Below are 18003 nucleotides of genomic sequence, written 5' to 3'. Positions count from 1 at the left end.
GGCACTTTTTGTCTTTCACTGTTTTCCATCTGGTTCTAATTGAGGGGAAAGAAGAACAAAAACAAAAATACCATTTGTAGTTAGTTAGACTTCACCTTGTAATTTTTGTGGAAGAAATTAGTTGACTATGTACTTTTTCCATAGCAAAGGATGTGTTCTTCTATCCATCCCTTTCCTGTGGCCATTCCAAAGTCCCTGATCTGATAATATGCTAATCATAAAACAGTTTATGTCCACAACAGAATACAGGTTTTCTTCCCTATCCATTCTGTATCACTTTAAGAGAGTCTTAAGGAGTAGGCTATAAATATATTGTAATTTCTAAGAAAATCACCAAGCTGTTAGTGAAGTAAATATCTGTTTAATTTACAAACATCAGTAGTATAACTGATATTAGTCTGGAGAAAGACAAAGCACACTGAATTATACATGTACATCTAATTTTCTGTGTAAAAAAAAAAGTTTTTGGAAAGGAACATCTGCATCTTCACAGGGTACCCTGGGATTTTAATAAGGGACGAGCACAGTCCACTATAAGTCATTATCAATTCTACATTGTAATTTAGCAGCAAACATGTTAACATAGGAACATTAAGGTAATAAAGGAGCTTTATTGTTTGGGAAAAAAAAATCACAGTTCTTGACATTACAGTCTTTTCTCTCCCCACCCCGCCCCCAATAAAAGGGCAAAAAATGTCAAGGAAATATTAATTTGTAAAATACCTACTTTTCTAGTGTCGATTGCTACACACCATTTCTGTTCTGGGAGGACATGTTGCAGAGGGGCTGGACCCTTCTTTCTATACAATAAATGTCTCACACACAAACTTTACATACTCTCTGCAGGTGTCCTGAATGAGGCCAGTAGGTCAGTGACACCAGTGGTCAGATGTCAAGGTAAACAAACCGATCAACACATATTTATCCCAAGATAACACCCTATGTTAGTACTATTGCCAAAAACAAAACAAAACAAAACAAAAAAAACAAAAAAACAAACAAACAAAAAACCCAAACCCCCTCCCCCAAATCCTGATTTTTAAGTTTGAAAAATATACAAAAATATCAGGACAATTATAAATTAATATATATTAAAGCATTGAGAAACAGTAAAAGAATGGCCTAAAATGTTAAGTACAATGTCCTTTGATACAATAAATATTTCTCATTGGAACTGAATACTGTATAGGGCTGTTTAGAACTCATAGAAACAAAAATTCATATTATTACTAATTTATTTATCAATAATCTATTGGTTCTTTATCATCTCCTTTATCATTTATATTACAAAAAATTAATACTGGAAAACGGTAGATAAACACTTTTGTGTGCTTCTTCTGTTAACATGCTGAAGTTTAAAAAGAAGATACACGTTACGTTATCTTTCCCATCACTCTCATGACTAGAATCCAGGTCTTCAAGACACTGTTTTGCACCAAATATGCCTCAACTGTGTTTTCTGTGAATTCTCGCGTTCCACTCCTCCGCCTCACATCCTCAACCACACACAGGTGCCTGGTGTGTCCTCGGGAACCGGGAACCGAAGAGATGGGAATGAGGGCACAGGGGTGGAGAGGTGGGGGGAGTGTGGGGATGGGGGTCAGGGGCTGGGTGATGATGTCACGGCAGCACACAGTAGCTTGGCTCTCCCTCGTCTCTGTGCTTCTGCTTGTCTTCAGCATGTTGCAAAGATGAATTTGAGTCGCAGCACTTCCCCTCTGTGTGCCGAGGCCTCCGGGTATCTCTTCCTACTTCTCTCGCATCTGGGAAGCGTTAGTATGAAGCATTTTTTTTTTTTTCCCGAATGCAGAAAAAAAAGTCTTTATTCTCATAATAAAAATAAGTCTGTTTTGTATTTTACAATATATTTCAAATATTTCCACTATGAAGCATTAATGAGTCCACCGTGGTCGAGAAGTAGACAACACTCCCGAAGACACAAGCCGCCAGGGACGCATTTAGGAGGCGCACCTGGAACAGCCACACTTCACCACCTTCTCGACCTCGTCCACAAACGAAGACCCATCAGTGCATTCGAAAGAGTATTTCCGTCGCTTGCTCCTCAGAGGTCCGCAGCACTGCCCTCCCACACACCCGCCTCTGCATTCCAACCTGGACACCTTCTTGGTCGTCTGGCAAGCGGCATAGCCCTGCTGCTTTTGGTAATAATCTCGTATCCGCTCCCCTCGGCAAGAGATTTCTAGAAAAGAACAGAAGCACAAGCATTTTCAGGGCATTCCCTGTGAGTCCTGCAAAGGGACCATGGATCCACAACTCAGTCCAAGAGGTGCTGCCTTTGTCTGCCATGGGTAACCACGGTTGTCATGGCCCCACTCAAATTCCATATAATGGGCTGGTGGTACAGCTTGCTGTTCCTTGAAAGATACTTTTTTTTTTTTTTTGGCCTTTATTTTCTGCAAAGTGGATGCTATATATGTGGACTATAAATACTATGCTATTGGACTGACAAGAAAATTGGATTCCTAAATCTTTTCCTTTATTGCAAAAATACACATCTTCTGTTTTTACACTACTAACAGCTGGTTTTGTTTACCACAGGGAGCCGTTTCAGAGAGTATGCAATTTAATTTATTAGACCTGGGGTTTAATATCATTCAATCTGTGACTTAATACAAGTAACATTCCACTAACTTCATAAATTACCCTAGTATGAACTGGTTCAAAAAGAGACATCTGCTGAACGCTTCCATGGGCACGTTCCTCTTGTCTCGTCCCTCCGATACACACAACAAAATGCCTGCCAGCTGGAGGCGAGGCGCAGTCTGGTCACGCAGAGAAGGAGAAAGGTGGGCCAGCAGGTCGGCACGTTTCCATCCCTCTCACCTGCAAGCTGTGCTGTGATAAATCAGTTGATTCTAAGGTCAAAGGTGACATTATCCTAAACCTAGAGCAGAGTTACGAGCTGCCTCTTCTGTGTCAGATATGAAATAATACAAATGGATGAGGACGGCAGGTAAAAGTAAGAAGGGAAGAAAGTTAATGTGCTGCACCAGCAAGTAAAAAGGAGTATTTTTCACAGCGTGCCAAGCAGCGAGAAGACGGCTGAAGGCCACGTTGGGTTCCTGCCATGGAGGCTGAGGACACTTCACATCTGGTGCCTTCCTATCGCTGGGGAATCAATCAACAGCAGCAGCTACAGGCAATGCAGAGGTTGGTATTCCTCATATCACTCCTCTGTGTGTGTGTGTGTGTGTGTGTGTGTGTGTGTATGTGTGCCCGTGTGTGTGTGTGTCTCCCTTTTTCTCTCTTTTCAAAGATGGCAGGGAGTTCTTGCTTCAAGGGGTGGTGCCCAGGGGTCGGCTTACCTCGATCGCAGCTGTCTCCAGTGTATCCACTGCTGCATTCACAGTAGGGCTGCCCCAGTCCCGAGAGCCTGCATTTCCCATGCTTGCACTTGATCGCCTGGCAGGGGTTAAACAGATCCTCCTCTTCATCACAGAGGACGCCCCCATGGCCCTCCAGACACTTACAGCTGTAGGAGAACGCATTGATGGGCAAGCAGGTGCCGTGCACACATCTGCAGCGCAGGAGGAAGGCAGGAACGGACATGAGTTAGCTGGAGGGGATAAGAATGCTGGAAGGGTGATGGAAAGAATAGGAAGGAGATGGGCCAATGGGCTGACTTCCGTCTCTCTTCCCCCCACGCCCTCGTCTCCTTCCCTTCTTCCTTTCTTCCTCCTTCCCTCCCTTCCCGGGTTTTGCTTTGAGGGCTGGGGTATTTGTGTGCAACCCCCAAGCAGCTCGAACTTACTTATTTCCAAGACAGGGGTCATTGGTCCTCTGGTCACACAGGGGCCCAGTCCAGCCTTCCTCACATTCACAGGTGAAGCCTGACTGGCTGCTGGGCTGGCATGTACCGTGGGCGCACACCTTCTTGTGGCATGGCTCACAGCCGGGCAGAATGCCAGTCTGCATGGGCACCTTGCGGAAGTCCTGCAGCTCGCTGTTGATGTAAAGGTTGCGGAGGCAGCCATGGAAGCTGGTGCCGTTCTGCCCGGGGGCCTGGCGCAGGGCCGCAGCCACGTTGTTCTTGCCGGGCATGCCTGCGGAGGGATACGGGGTCAGTGGGTGGGCTTTTTGTGGGGGATCCTCAGCAATTTGCCCCCACCCTCACCCTCAACCCTTTGAGCTCTTCCAGCAAGGTGGCAGTCAGGGTGAGGGTCGTTGAGGACAACCACAGATCATCAGCATCCAGGCCTGGTTCTCCACCTGGCTGCACGTTAGAATCACCTGAAATCTTTGGAGAACAACTGATGCTTGGAACCTCCGCCCAGACCTACCTCATCAGGTTATCTGGGCAGCATGGGGCTAGGGAGAAGGGAGAAGAGTTGGGTGGTTCTTTGTTTTGACTTAATTTTTGGGAGATGCTCCAGGCAATTCTAATGCAAAGCTAACATAAAGAACTAAGTTCATTGGCAGCCTGTCTCTTAATTTTTAACATCTGTTTCAAATAAAACCTTACACGGAGGCATCCATATAAAACCTCAAAGCAGACCTATTGTAGCCAAAGGCAAGATCAGCAATTGGGGAGAAATCTGGACTCCCCTCTCTCTCCACCCACCTCTTCAACCCAGACACACGCCCAGGAAGCCCAGAGCTCCAGGAAGCACAGTGACAGGTGGGGTCACATGCTCAGTGTCACCCCGTAAGACCATGCTGTAGATCAGCTGATGAGTGAACCTCGCAATCTCTGGATCACATTTCCATCCATCCAGCCTTAGGGGTGAGAGCTGGGCTCACAGTGACCTTTCACCCCAGCCTTGCCAACTTCTAAGTTGGCAACCAACCCGGCTCATCTCCGCCAACATCCTGAGCCCAGTGGTGCTGGTCCGCATCTGGGAAACTCACTCCTGCTTCCTATCACATCAGCACTTCATCCGCATTGTTTTTATTTTCTTGCTAATTGAGAGTGAAGGCTTCATATGCCAAGAAATCAGAAATACAAAAGAAATTCCTCCAAAACCAGAATTTGCAGGCTTTGCATATATATGTTCCACTGGTGACAGTCATCTGGTAACCTTCATTTGGCAAAACTAAGGAATCTTTCCACAGCCTAAGCCAGACCTTGAAATAGTTCCTGGATGGGATCCTACCTGAGGCAGCCGTCCAGATTGCAGTGGGGTAAGGGGAGGGAGCCAGAGGCCTTCAGGGTGGCTGATGATCCCCCTGGCACTCACACTCTCACTCTGCCTGGGCTCTGAGCTACTGGCTGGAGGGTACAGGCTGGGGAAGACTTCCTTCTCACTCTCCAGAGGGCTGGTTGGTTTCTAAAGACCTGGATCCTCAGCACTGGCTGGGACCTGCCTTGTAGCAGCATCATCTTCTCTATGCAAAGAAGTTCTGTTTGGGTTCTAGCCAATGTCACCAACATCACCAATGTCAGACAGATAAATGTACAAAACCAGCAGGCAGGCTCAAGGTCAAAGTCTTTATTGTTGGTCTGTGTACACATGAGCCAGTTATTTCCAACCATTGTGGGGCCGAGTCTTCTCATCTGCGACATGAGGGGATGGACAGGAACTGCAGTTTCCAAGTCAGTCACACATAAGGTCCACCAAAGGTCCATGTTTAGAAGGTGGCTCTCCAGGCCCCATTCTATTCCCACCTCGACATTCTAACTGGTAAGAAGTGGGGTGCAGGACTCTAAATGTTAACACACAGCTAGGTTGATTTTGATTCAAGTGCTCCCGTGTAACACGTCGGCAAGTACTGAATTGTGGGTCTTGGCTTTGAACTTCCATGACCTTAGACTTTTAGTCTATGTCCGTTTGGCATTGGGAATGGAGTTGCTCTCTAGAGTGGGTTAAAAAAACCTGAAATGTACCATTTCCAGGAAAGCCCAAGTGAAAGAAAATTCCTTGTTCTGGGATTAGTTTTAATTTAATCATCTCCATTCATCATAAATGTGTGAACTTGAAGTCCACACAGGGATGGTCTTTTTTTTTCCAGACATGCCTGATTTCAGACTTGGAGAAAAAGATGAGCTTAGTTACCTCCCTCTCCTTTGCTAAGTCAGGTTCTCCTGCCTTTGCCACATCCATATCAGGGTTGGGGTCTTTTGACTACATTGTATTTTTTTTTTTTTTTTAATTTGAATTACCCTTGAGACTGCACTCTGATTTGGAGATTTGGATGGAAATGGGCCCACTATTGTTCTCTGGCAGTGAGGTTTCCTTCAGGAAGTGGCTTCCTTCAGGCCTGGATGGACAGAGGTACTATCTGGATTCTTCCAGACCCTATATGCTTAGAAAGACTGGCATTTTTCAATTTTAACCTTTTGTGAGAAATGTTCTGACCTAAGCACTCCCATTTCATAGGGTCCCCTCACTCCCCTCACCCCCCTCACTGCATCAGAAAGGGGTTTTAAAAGGTTCAGTGAAATGGTTTCTGATGAAAGCACAATAAATCAAGTGAAGGACAAGTCCAGAAATAAACAAAAAGCCACAAAACCTAGATCGCTTCCCTTTCTGCTCTATGTTAAAAAGTGAATGGTGGTGCAGATCAATGGTTCTGGGGTCAGAGGGCCAAGACCCGGACTCAAATGAGGTCTCCATTATTTCATGGCTCTGTGAACTTGCACACGTTTTGTAAAGTCCTTGCGTTTTGTAAAGTTCCTATGGATCATGAATCAAAAAATCATACCTACTACCTAGGTCTCTAAGGATTAAGACTACAAAGAAGCATTGTGTTGGACACATTGCATTTGCTCAGTGAGTATAATTTCTTTTTTCTCAAACCACAGTTATATCTATCTGTGACTTGCTTTACCCAACCTGATGTAATGGTTGATAACAGTAGTGCAGGCAAGAAATGGAGGCTTCTGTTTTTTAGTGCATCTCATAGTTGTGATTCCATGAAGCAATAAGATCATTTAACTTGCGGGGCAGACTTGGTATGCAATATTTTTATTCCAATGCACTATGTATGGTTCCTTGAAGACATGCCAGGTTTTCCTACTCCCCTGGGCAAAGAAGGGATATTTCATTTTCAATGTTGTAACCTTTGTACCTATGTTAACCTTGTTCCCAGCACATGGTGGGTATTAAGTAAGTTTTTATGGAACTGAACCAAGATTTTTAATGGTTTCTAAAAAATCCAAAATTCTTTCAAAATGTTAAGATCTTCTAATGCTGAAAATTATAAAAAAAAAGAAGTGCTCTGGACTTTCAGGAAATTCCAAAAATGCTTTCAAGGAAGTTTTTAAAAGGATAATAAATATGGAGAATCCCAACGTTACTATTTTGCAGGAAATTAATGCAAACACTGTGAAAATGCTTGTCCTGCTAAGCGAATCAGTTACACTGATCTGCATAGGAACTTTAGTTCACTTCTCTATAAAATGAGTTAATTTTATCAGTCAATCACCTCCATCCAATGTGATTTAATTCAATGTAACTCAATTCAACATCACATACTTTCTTGCTCCTTGGCCTGAAAACTGAAATTCTGTATCTCCAGTTTCTATTTCCCCTCCCCACCCCCAACAGAGGAAAGCTCTCTCCTTTGTGGGTCCTCTCCTCTGGGCTCCTTCAGAACTTGGCCCACACCTCTGTTCTTTACCTGTTCCTCATCTGCCTTCTGGCTAGTTACAAATGAAGTCCAGAATCTTCACTCTATCATCCCAAACCCTAGTCCACCTTCCCAGCCCTCTGTCTTGTTCATTCACCTTAAGGTCTTAGCAAACCAGAAGTACTTCCTGTTACCCCAGCACAAGTTGTACAGTTAATTCATTTGTTTGTTCATTCATCATTTGATTTTGTTGATAATTATCCAACCATCTACAGTTGGCAACTGGTAGCACAGACAATCTGGAATGGTAAGATTTGACAGAACCTTTTTTCTTTTTCTTTCTAGCATGACACAATAAAAGCAGCAAGCTGGGCCCATGTGTTCTTGCTCTCACACATGCACTCTTCTGACTCTCTCTCTTTTTCCCTAAGATCTTGCTATGTGACCATAGGTGTGCTGTGTAATTTTCAGGTCTTCTAAGTAAGAAACTTCTAATTTTTCTTCAAAATTTCCTGATGCCTGTTGCTGATGAGCACTTTGCAATCATCAATAAGAACCACAAGAACCTGTCCAACCATGACATTGGTTATTGACAGGCTGAGACAGACATAAAAGGTCACTTAACACACATCCAGGGCTGTTTTTTGTGTATCCTTGTTGTCCATCTTTCAATGACTGATCACTACATGGGTTGATGGCCATGACACCAGGGATCAACAATTTCAGCATTGGTCTATGATGAGAATCAGGGTTTTGGGAACTTACTGGATTTGGAACAAAGCTTACCTCCTACATAGAGGGGAGAGTCAAAATTCAGAGTGGACTGCTTTGATAAGTTGGTGATGATTTTGGGACTCCCTCCATCCACGGAGAGGGACAGACTCTGATCCAGGGCAAGTAGCTCCACAATGTGAAAGTTTCCATCATTGATCGTCTCCACACTGTAAAGAAAAAGTAGCTTAGCTGATGCATCAATTTTTTTTATTAACCCAAAGAAGTGAAAATATAAATTCCAATAAGCACTTCTAAGGAAAAGATATGCCTACCTAACTTTAATAAAAATCAAGGCCAATAACTGATTTAAAAATAGAAGATATATCAAGGAATACAATCAGTTTCCACTTCTTAGGAATGTATACAAATTAAGTATGTTTTCAGTGGAGATGCAACATGGGGGGTCAAGGGGGTAGGAGAAGAATAAATGAAACAAGATGGGATTGAGAGGGAGACAAACCATAAGTGACTCTTAATCTCAGAAAACAAACTGAGAGTTGCTGGGGGGAGGGGGGTTGGGAGAAGGCGGGTGGGGTTATAGACACTGGGGAGGGTATGTGCTTTGGTGAGTGCTGTGAAGTGTGTAAACCTGGCGATTCACAGACCTGTACCCCTGGGGATAAAAATATATGTTTATAAAAAAAATTTTTTTTAAATAAAAAAATTAAGTATGTTTTTTCACAGAGAGAAATGGAAATGGGTACATTTAATCCCTACCCAATCATATTCTTCCAACACCAGGTCTAACAGTCATTCTAAAACTTGAGAGAGCATATAGAGATTCATAAAATGGATAAAAACAAAAAGATTAAGAAACTGAGGTAAATGAAAAATGGGGATTAAAAATAAGATGAAGTTGGGTGCAATTAGCAGGAAGGTGCTATATAGTTTTGAAGTGTGGTTGAAAACCTAACAGGAGTGTTAACAGCAGGCAAAGATGAGCATCGAGCCAACGCAAGAAAAAGGATCCATATACCACAATGTCAGGGATATACTTACTTCTCACGATGGAGGCAAAAATACGGTAAAATGGAAGTTGGGGTCAAGAGCTAATATACTGGGATGTTGACTAGGAAGAATGAAACAAAGGCTCAAACTTGGAAATATGGAAGCACGTGATAGAGAAACTGTGAATACCTAGTGTTCCCTACATAAAATGATGACTTAAATTTCTGGGTGCTGATACTTAAATTTGCAAATAGGAGAAGCCTGAAAATAATAGAAAAGTGTATTAACATTTCTGTATGGTTCTCAGTACAGGTGTCTAACAATATTCCTTTGTTTGCCAACATAGATTAAAAAGGTTTTTGTGATTTGACCACAGTATAAAGCATTCTTCAGAACTGTGAAAATATCTGAAGTTCTTCCAGTCTTAAGTGGTTGTAAGAGTCCACATGTCCAAAGATCTTTGATAACCTACCTCAGATATCATCTTTTTTAAATGATAAATATGAGATATGCCAATCAATATTTTCACCTTGTACAAATTTAATTATCCCAACATTTGATACCAGTAAAACCAACAGAAGAAACAATATACATGAAAATCATTTACTAAATAAAGTTGTGTACCTACTATTCGTGGTCTTATATAGGGTTGTCTTCTAAGGGAAGATACTGGATGGGGTTATCAATGAATGGCCAAGCATACAGATTTTGGAGTCAGATAAACCTGGATTTGAACCCTGGTCTTGTATTTATGAAATGTTTGACCTTAGACCATTTAGGAAATGTTTGACCAAACTGAGTTGCTTACAGACTTCAGTCTTCTCTTCAGTTAATGCTAATAAATATTTCTTCCTCTGATGATTAATTTGAGGTCCGCATGATATGATTTTTTAAAAAGTGCAGGGTGAAACATCCAGATATAGAAAGTCCAAAGTTAAGTGTGAGATGTCAACATCACCCTTACTACCACTCACTGTCATCATATAAATAATCTAATACTATTTCAGTATCTTCAGGAAGATATTAGTTAGCTTTATTTTTGGTACAAATTATAAAATAATGCTAAAGACTGGCAGAAATAAAATAACTTCTTTGGGAGCATATCTTGTTGAAGTTACTTAAGTTTTAAGTAAAATATTAAAATGAAGATATGTCTAGAGTGGTGACCAATTACTTTCTCCTTTGTGAATATAAACAGCATGTCAGTGGTTTTACAGGACTGCTCCGTGAACACGGACCTTGACTAAATTGTAAATATTAATAATGGGACTTCTTTTTTTCTTTTACATTGGCAAGAAAAGGCCATTTGTGCTGGAAAGTGGGTTCTTGGTCACACATCGGTCTTAGGCAATCGATCCTGGTATATCATCACTAATGACAGTGGTTTGATGCAGTAAAACTGAGCAAGCTATATTAAAACAGGAAGGATGTATTCTTTCTGTATTCCTTAATGTATCCTTAATGTATCATTATCCAATGATAAGTAGAAGATGCTCAGTATATATACTAAGTAAGTGAAATATAAGGGTGATTTGTTAAGAATAACATATAGGTTTTTTTTAAAGATTTTTATGAATTTATTAGAAAGAGAGAGGGAGAGGAGAGGGGAGAGAGAGAGAGAGCACCAGCATGGGTTGGGGGAGGGAAGGTCAGAGAGAGAGGGAGAAGCAGACTACCCACTGAGCAGGGAAGCCAGAGGCAGGGCTCCATCTCAGGACCCCAAGATCATGACCTGAGCCCAAGGCAGATGCTTCACCGACTGAGCCACCCAGGTACCCCAAGAATAACATGTAGCTTTTTTTTTTGTAATACTTGGGGTGCCTGGGTGGCTCAGTGGGTTAAAGCCTCTGCCTTTGGCTCGGGTCATGATCCCAGCATCCTGGGATCGAGCCCCCCATCAGGCTCTCTGCTCGGTGAGGACCCTGCTTCCCTTCCTCACTCTCTGTCTGCCTCTCTGCTTATACTTGTGATCTCTGTCAAATAAATAAATAAAATATATATTTTTTAAAAAAGTAATTATAACTGGTTTACAGTTATAGAGTCAAGAGGCTTCAAGCATACTTAGGGATGGACATCTAAAATATGTATTTTTATTTAAAAATTTGGATTTTTTCAGTAGCCATATCCTGAAGGAACTGCTAGGAGGTAAATCTTGTTCAGCCTGTCCTAGGTCTCATTAGATCTGTGACATTGGATTAATGTGACATTGGATTAATATGACCTCAGGTCATTTTTCTCCATTTTATTTTCCTTATCAGGGAAATGAAAAAACTAAGACCAAAGAATTACAAAGCACACACTATAGACCAGGTAGTGTTCTAAGAACTTCATGTGTCTTAACTCATTAAGAATCACAACAGCCCTAACAGTTGGGCACTTATGGTACTCAACATGTAACAGCCAGTGGCTAATGAGATTTGAATCTTCTTCTAGATTACATATTTTTAACTATTATGCATCACTTTTGCAAAAAAAAACCTGAAAAGTAGTAAGGTGTGTTCTCACCACTAACAAGTCTTTAATAAGTGATTTTTCTCCCAAATAACCCAAGAATAAAGTTCTACAAAAAATAACCTTATATAATCGTTGCACAAATTGGTATTTTTACCAGAAATCAGAGAACTGTAAAAAAAAGTAATAATTTTATAATAAGAGTTTGAAGGTTATGAGAATGCATATAAGGTATACAGACTTCAAAGGTGGATTTAGATCCTATTTTCCCAATTATAAATTTAGACTGATTAAATGTTTTTCCTTCCCAAAGTTTTATTTTTCTTATTTCTTAAGAATTTATTTGACAGAGAGAGAGAGATCACTAGTAGGCAGAGCAGTAGGCAGAGAGAGGGGGAAGCAGGCTCTCTGCTGAGCAGAAAACCCGATGCCAGCCAGACTTAATCCCAGGAGCCTGAGATCAGAGGCAGAGGCAGGGGCTTAACCCACTGAGTCACCCAGGTGCCTCCCTTCCCAAAGTTTTAAATGTCTAAGCCTGAACTTGACCAGAGTTATCACTAAGTTTGATTCCATTTATATTTCCCTGCAATTAAATGAGAACTCACCATGCTCTTCCGACAGATAAGTATTGCAACTATTAATTTAGATTCCTTGCTTTTTAAGATGACAGTGTGTGTACTGTCCTGAGGACAGTATTTCAGAACTAAGAATATCTGAAATCGGTGTTTCATGCTGCTTTCTAAAACATGAGATTAACCGGGGATGTCCAGAAATCCTTTGGCTACATAGCTTTTAAAATAAAAGCAGCGGCTGACATACCAGTTGTTACTTGATACAACCGAGCCATGATCAATTTTCCAGTCTATCATGGTCATTCCTACCTATCCACTCACTATGCATAACATCCTTTCGGTTTCTGAGAAATATTGGTAAACTTTCTTTCACTACTCCCCCAGCGAACTATGTATTGGATGACTCATGAGAGTTGCGAGTGAACCATCTAACAATGAGCCTTTCCCCTGGGAATGTACATTGAATTTATTACCACTATTATGTATTTAGTTTTACTACACTTATCTATTAGCAGAGATTTGGGTTTCTTGCATTTCTAAGTAGATGTATGAAAACAAAGCAGTTACTCAACTAGGTCTTGTGGTTGGCTACAGAGAAAGGTTAAAAACTCAGGGCTTAGAAGAAGAGGGGCTCTAACTTGCCCCTGATTTTCTTTCTTTCTGCAGGACATATCAACAGTGGCATTTTCATCATTCTGTCTCAGGCATAAATCTTAAGGTAATTCAGTGATTCAGTATAGATCAACAGTTCACTTGGCTTATGTGAGCTCTAGCTTTTCGCCTTAAAAATTCAAAGTATCTGTTGGCATATTCTGTGCAATGGAATAGGAGTCAGACACCAGACAAATTCAACTGGTGTTCTCATTTTGATTACCTCTTGGATAGGGATACTTCACCATGAAGTGGGGATGGTAATACGGTATTTCCCTGCCTACCTATTCAAATCAAAAGGAATGGAGGCCAAAGGGGATTAAAGGTATTAATTGCACATGCATAAAGTTTTCAAAAGGATGTTTTACAACATGATTGATGGGTCAAGTCAAGTTGCCTTTTAATAAATGCTTTTGAGGCAAATTACCTCATTTAAATAAAAATGCACTACATAAAAAGGGACTTGTAGGCTTGAACATACAGTAAGAGTCCCATGGAAGGCAATAACATCTGCATTTATTCTTCATTATCTGGATTTCTAGCATCAAGAATAGCCATAAAGCAGCAGTATCACCAATTACTGGGAGCCAACTCTATGCCTAGCATGAACACAGGGGCTCTATGTTTGTTACTTCCAATTCTCCCAGCCACCTGTGAAAAACAGGTATGATTCCAATGGCTTAGGGGAAGAAATGGAAGTGGTAAAGAGATAAAGTAACTTGTTCAAAGTTCCAAAGCTGTAAACAGTGCTGTCTTCCCATAGAGTACCAAGAATGGCTGAGCGTGTGTGTTGGATATGAGACCAAGGAGATTCTATTGTCCGTCTCTCCAATGAGACTCAATTCTCTTTCCCATCCCTCTTCTTCTTTTTAATGTAAACCTGTAAATCACGTAACCCAGAGGCTATATAGCCAACCAAACTTAACAACTGTCTGGGAAAAGTTCCCTGATGTTGTACTATTCCCCAGATAATGAATCTGTTCAACGCATGGTATAGTCCTCCTGTCCCTTTGTAAGATGGTTCACCTCACCTCCACATTTAAAAGCATTAATTAATTTCTAAAAATCAAAGCCTAGTTGACATAATGTTACCTTAGTGTCAGGTGTACAAAATAGCATAAATTCCAAGACGGGGGATTTCATAGGTCAAGGAGTAAATGTATTTATAGCCTGGATAGTTATTTTCAACAACCCTCTACAGACGTTGTAAACAATCTCTACTTCTAGTGTTATGGTATAAGGATAGAAGATAGGGAGGGACTGTGGACCCCAGGAAACAAACTGAGAGTTTTAGAGTGGAAGGGAGTGGGGGGATGGGTGAGCCTGGTGGTGGGTATTAAGGGGGGCACATACTGCACGGAGCACTGGGTGTCAAACGTAAACAATGAATCTTGGAACACTACATCAAAAATTAATGATGTACTGTATGGTGACTAACATAACACAATTTAAAAAGGGGGGGGGAATAGAAGATACACTTTCAAGTCCTCTGCTATACTCCATAAGGAGATATCAGGAAAATTTCCCTGTCTTGCTACAAGGTAGATGAGAATGAAGACAATGTGAGCAGAGGAGTGAGGACAGAGCTGAGTTTGGAATTTCATCCTCAGAGGAATCTCACTGGGTTTGTGTTGTATCATTATTTATAGATAGGATTTCTGAGACACAGAAATATTGTGTCTGTTCCAAGTTTACCCACTAGTAACTGGCCAAGCCTAGATCAGAACAGACTTCTCAGTCACTATATTTTTTTATGTGTCAAATATTAAATCTCCTAGTGTGCTGAAATAATTTGTCCACTGTAGTTTCTACTTTACAGAAGCATTTTTTCTATTCCATAATGGTGTATGAATATATTCATATATATCTAATGTGTTCATATTATATACATAATCCATTATCAATCATCTCTCTACCTGAATCCTGTGTAATTACTGCTTTTATTTTACTTAAAAATAATGCGATGACTTTTCTTGGTTTTCATGCCATAAACCAAAAAGCAAGAGTTAAATGAAAACTGTTTTTCTTGGACCTCACAATAAGTGTCTCCATTACATGATCTACAAGCAGAGAAGTGGACTTCTGGTTCACAATGAAAAGTGTACCATGTGAAATTATTCTTTTTTTGGTAAATGTCCCAGGGTATGCTCTACTGTTTGTTAGGCAAAAATAGTAAGAACATAAACTCAAAGTTCTTTATGGTAAAATTCTCATTATGATATAATCACATGGGTTTCTACAACATATCTAGAAACATTTTAAATATATTTTAAGTGAACACTAACTTTAATAAGCCAATCTCAAGAAACTTCACTATTGCTTCTGAGAGTTCTATGCTATTTCGTAGCATACGCTAGAACAAAAGAGAAAATTAAAAAAAAAAAAATGAAGCACAGAAACAATATTCTGAAACTTTCTGATGGGCTGAAACAAACTGAGGCTACATAATTTAAGGCCTAACAATATCTAAAATGTTGGCATTAATTTATTGCCATTTGGAGATGAAATTCGTATTCCCTTTAAAAACCAGTAATTATGCATTTGTTTGCATACTCTAAATATTCCCAAGTGGGTTAGCTCACCACCAGAAAGATTCACTGAATTCCATTCCTGGCTACAATTGGCATCTACTTTCCAGGAATTGTTATGAAGGTTCAAATAGGATATGAAGGCTTTTGAAGCTCATCAAAACATATGTCAAAAATATAGAGGCCAGTTTCTCCAACTTAATGTCCCAATCAATGCCCCCAAATTTGTTGCCAATCATGGTTGGCTTACAGATGCATTTGTTCACCACATATGGTATTTAAAAAAAAAAAAGAAAGAAAGAAAGAAAGAAAAAAAGTGAATCAATACTTTAAGGATGGGATACTTTATATTAAAAAAAAAATCCCTGGGGCGCCTGGGTGGCTCAGTGGGTTAAAGCCTCTGCCTTCGGCTCAGGTCATGATCCCAGGGTCCTGGGATCGAGCCCCGCGTCGGACTCTCTGCTCAGCGGAGAGCCTGCTTCTTCCTCTCTTTCTCTCTGCCTGCCTCTCTGCCTACTTGTGATCTCTGTCTGTCAAATAAATAAAATAAAATCTTTAAAAAAAAAAAAAAAAGAAATGCTTTAAAAAAAAAATCCAGATTTATGCCTTTCCTTGAAAAACAAGAGTTCTAGTAAAACTGAGGCCCACATTTTCCCATGGCAACACTCAGGGAGAACTGGGTGGATGAAGTCTGGCCCTGTTTTGACAAAAGTTTGCTTTTAGTTCACTCCAGACACAAACACTATTATGTTACCAACCTCAAGGCTGTTTATAATAGAAGTTATAATGTAACTTTAAAAAGTTAGACCTTTTCCAGAGTCAAATGATGAGAACATGTTTTTCTCTGGTAACTGCCCTGATTAGTTCATTTAAGCTACCTGCCTGAGAAGAAACTGTGTATGACTTTGTGACCTTGTTTTAACTGGTGGCATTTAATTTCTACATGTGGATAAGAAGACTAGGTAACTTGTCTGTAAGACTATAGTGAATCGGTGTTGAGATCCAACAGAGGCCTTGGAAGATAAATCTTATGCAAAAAGCACATTTCCAGCAAGACTTATGCCCCATGAATACCAATTCTTTCATAACTACAAAATATCATCAATCTCATTACATTATTAGAACACATACGAATTAAATAACATTACCAATCTCTTATTGTATGTGTACATTGGTATCTTCTGTGTAATCTCCCTAAGAGAAAGGGCTTTGTTCTTTAAAGCTTGGATCCGAGCCTGGCACATAGTTAGTGCTCAGTAAATATTAAATATGCCTTGCATGAAAGGTAATGTTAAATGGCCTATTGTGTTGAGTATCTTGCCTTTTCTTCTCTAGAGCTACTCTTCACCTGTCTTCACCCTGCTCTCAGCCCTGGGAGGCTCACGAACAAACTATATTATTGTCATCAGTAGATTTCTTCTTTCCTGGAATCCGATTTGGTCAAAGGGGGAGCCAGGGGTGGGGATTGTCGGGCAGAAGAAGAGCAAGGTTGGATATTTAAAACCCTGGTGCTTTCTCTGAGGACTGACTTCATCCTTTCATTGAAGGTCACAGCTGCTGCCAGGCAGTCTGAGCTACCAGTCCAATTCTGAGCATGGATTTCCATAACTGCTGTCCCCACTCACCCCTTCAAGCATAGGGGGGAGTAGCTATATCCCTCTTTACTGGCCCCCAGTTACTGTGTGCTCTCTAACAATCTTTATAAAGAAGTCCCCTTGAGAATCTCTCCTCCATCATCCAATTTGAGCATGACATCTGTTCCTGCCAGGCTCCTAAGTAATGCACTTATCATAACGGCTGCTGTGGCCCAATTATTCCCTCCGCTCACCATTACAGAATAATAGAGAAGTAACAGCTTTTCACCGAACCACTGTTTTCACCTTTACCAGTAACTGAGAGACCTTCACCTGTAAATGGCAGAAGCCGGGTGTGAGCCGGTGTCGTAGCTGGCACGGACCCGTCCCCGGTACAGTTCAACGGCAATATGGTCCTTGTCACCCTTATACAGGAGGATCCCGCTGTCTTCATCTGTGGCAATCTGGTAGGAAGTAACCCTGACATTAGTAGGAGGCATAGTCATCCGCACGTACGTCACCAAAAAGAAGCAACACTGCTCAGTGTAATTTTTACTCCAGCTTATTTTTTCCTTATGGCTGTGAGAAAGTAATAGTGCAAGGCACATGGAAGTGATGACTTGGAAGGTCACCTGTTCCTAAATTACTATGATGCAAATAAATTTGTAAAAAAATAATTAAAACCAGTAACACTTAAGTCAACACCATGGGACATACTTAAAACTTTCTCTGCTGGAGGTTTTCATTCACTTGGTCTTTTTGCTCCTATTCTTCACAGGGCACAAATGGGAAAAAAATCTGTTTTTTTTTTCTCCTGCTTTTTGGCCTTTTTGTGCTTTTAAAGAACCAATTTGGTAAAAATTAGGTCTTACGCCTGAACCCCACTAGGTACTTCTTGTAACAGTCCAGTAAGGAAAACGCTGGAACAGAGGGAGGAGGGCTTTTTAAAGAAGGCGTGCTTGACTTCCTCAGGGC

General features: G+C 40.9%; 1 protein-coding gene across 4 annotated transcripts in view; it reads right to left on the bottom strand.

Annotated features, from left to right (window-relative positions):
* Positions 1-345: 345 nt before the first annotated feature.
* Positions 346-18003, bottom strand: part of SLIT2 (slit guidance ligand 2) — a 357128-nt gene continuing 339470 nt past the window's right edge. For all 4 annotated transcript variants that reach the window (XM_032333963.1, XM_032333966.1, XM_032333964.1 and 1 more), the window contains 5 exons: positions 17362-17492; positions 8317-8471; positions 3773-4064; positions 3327-3538; positions 346-2200 (listed from right to left, as the gene is read on the bottom strand). In XM_032333963.1, coding sequence (XP_032189854.1) covers positions 1959-2200; positions 3327-3538; positions 3773-4064; positions 8317-8471; positions 17362-17492 — 1032 coding nt within the window. In that variant the 3' untranslated portion in view covers positions 346-1958. The remainder of the gene's footprint in view (positions 2201-3326; positions 3539-3772; positions 4065-8316; positions 8472-17361; positions 17493-18003) is intronic.

This window comes from Mustela erminea, chromosome 2 (assembly GCF_009829155.1).
Source record: "Mustela erminea isolate mMusErm1 chromosome 2, mMusErm1.Pri, whole genome shotgun sequence".
NCBI classification, from domain to species: Eukaryota; Metazoa; Chordata; class Mammalia; order Carnivora; family Mustelidae; genus Mustela; species Mustela erminea.
Note: the sequence above shows the minus strand (reverse complement) of the source record. Positions and strands in the feature narration are given on the sequence as shown.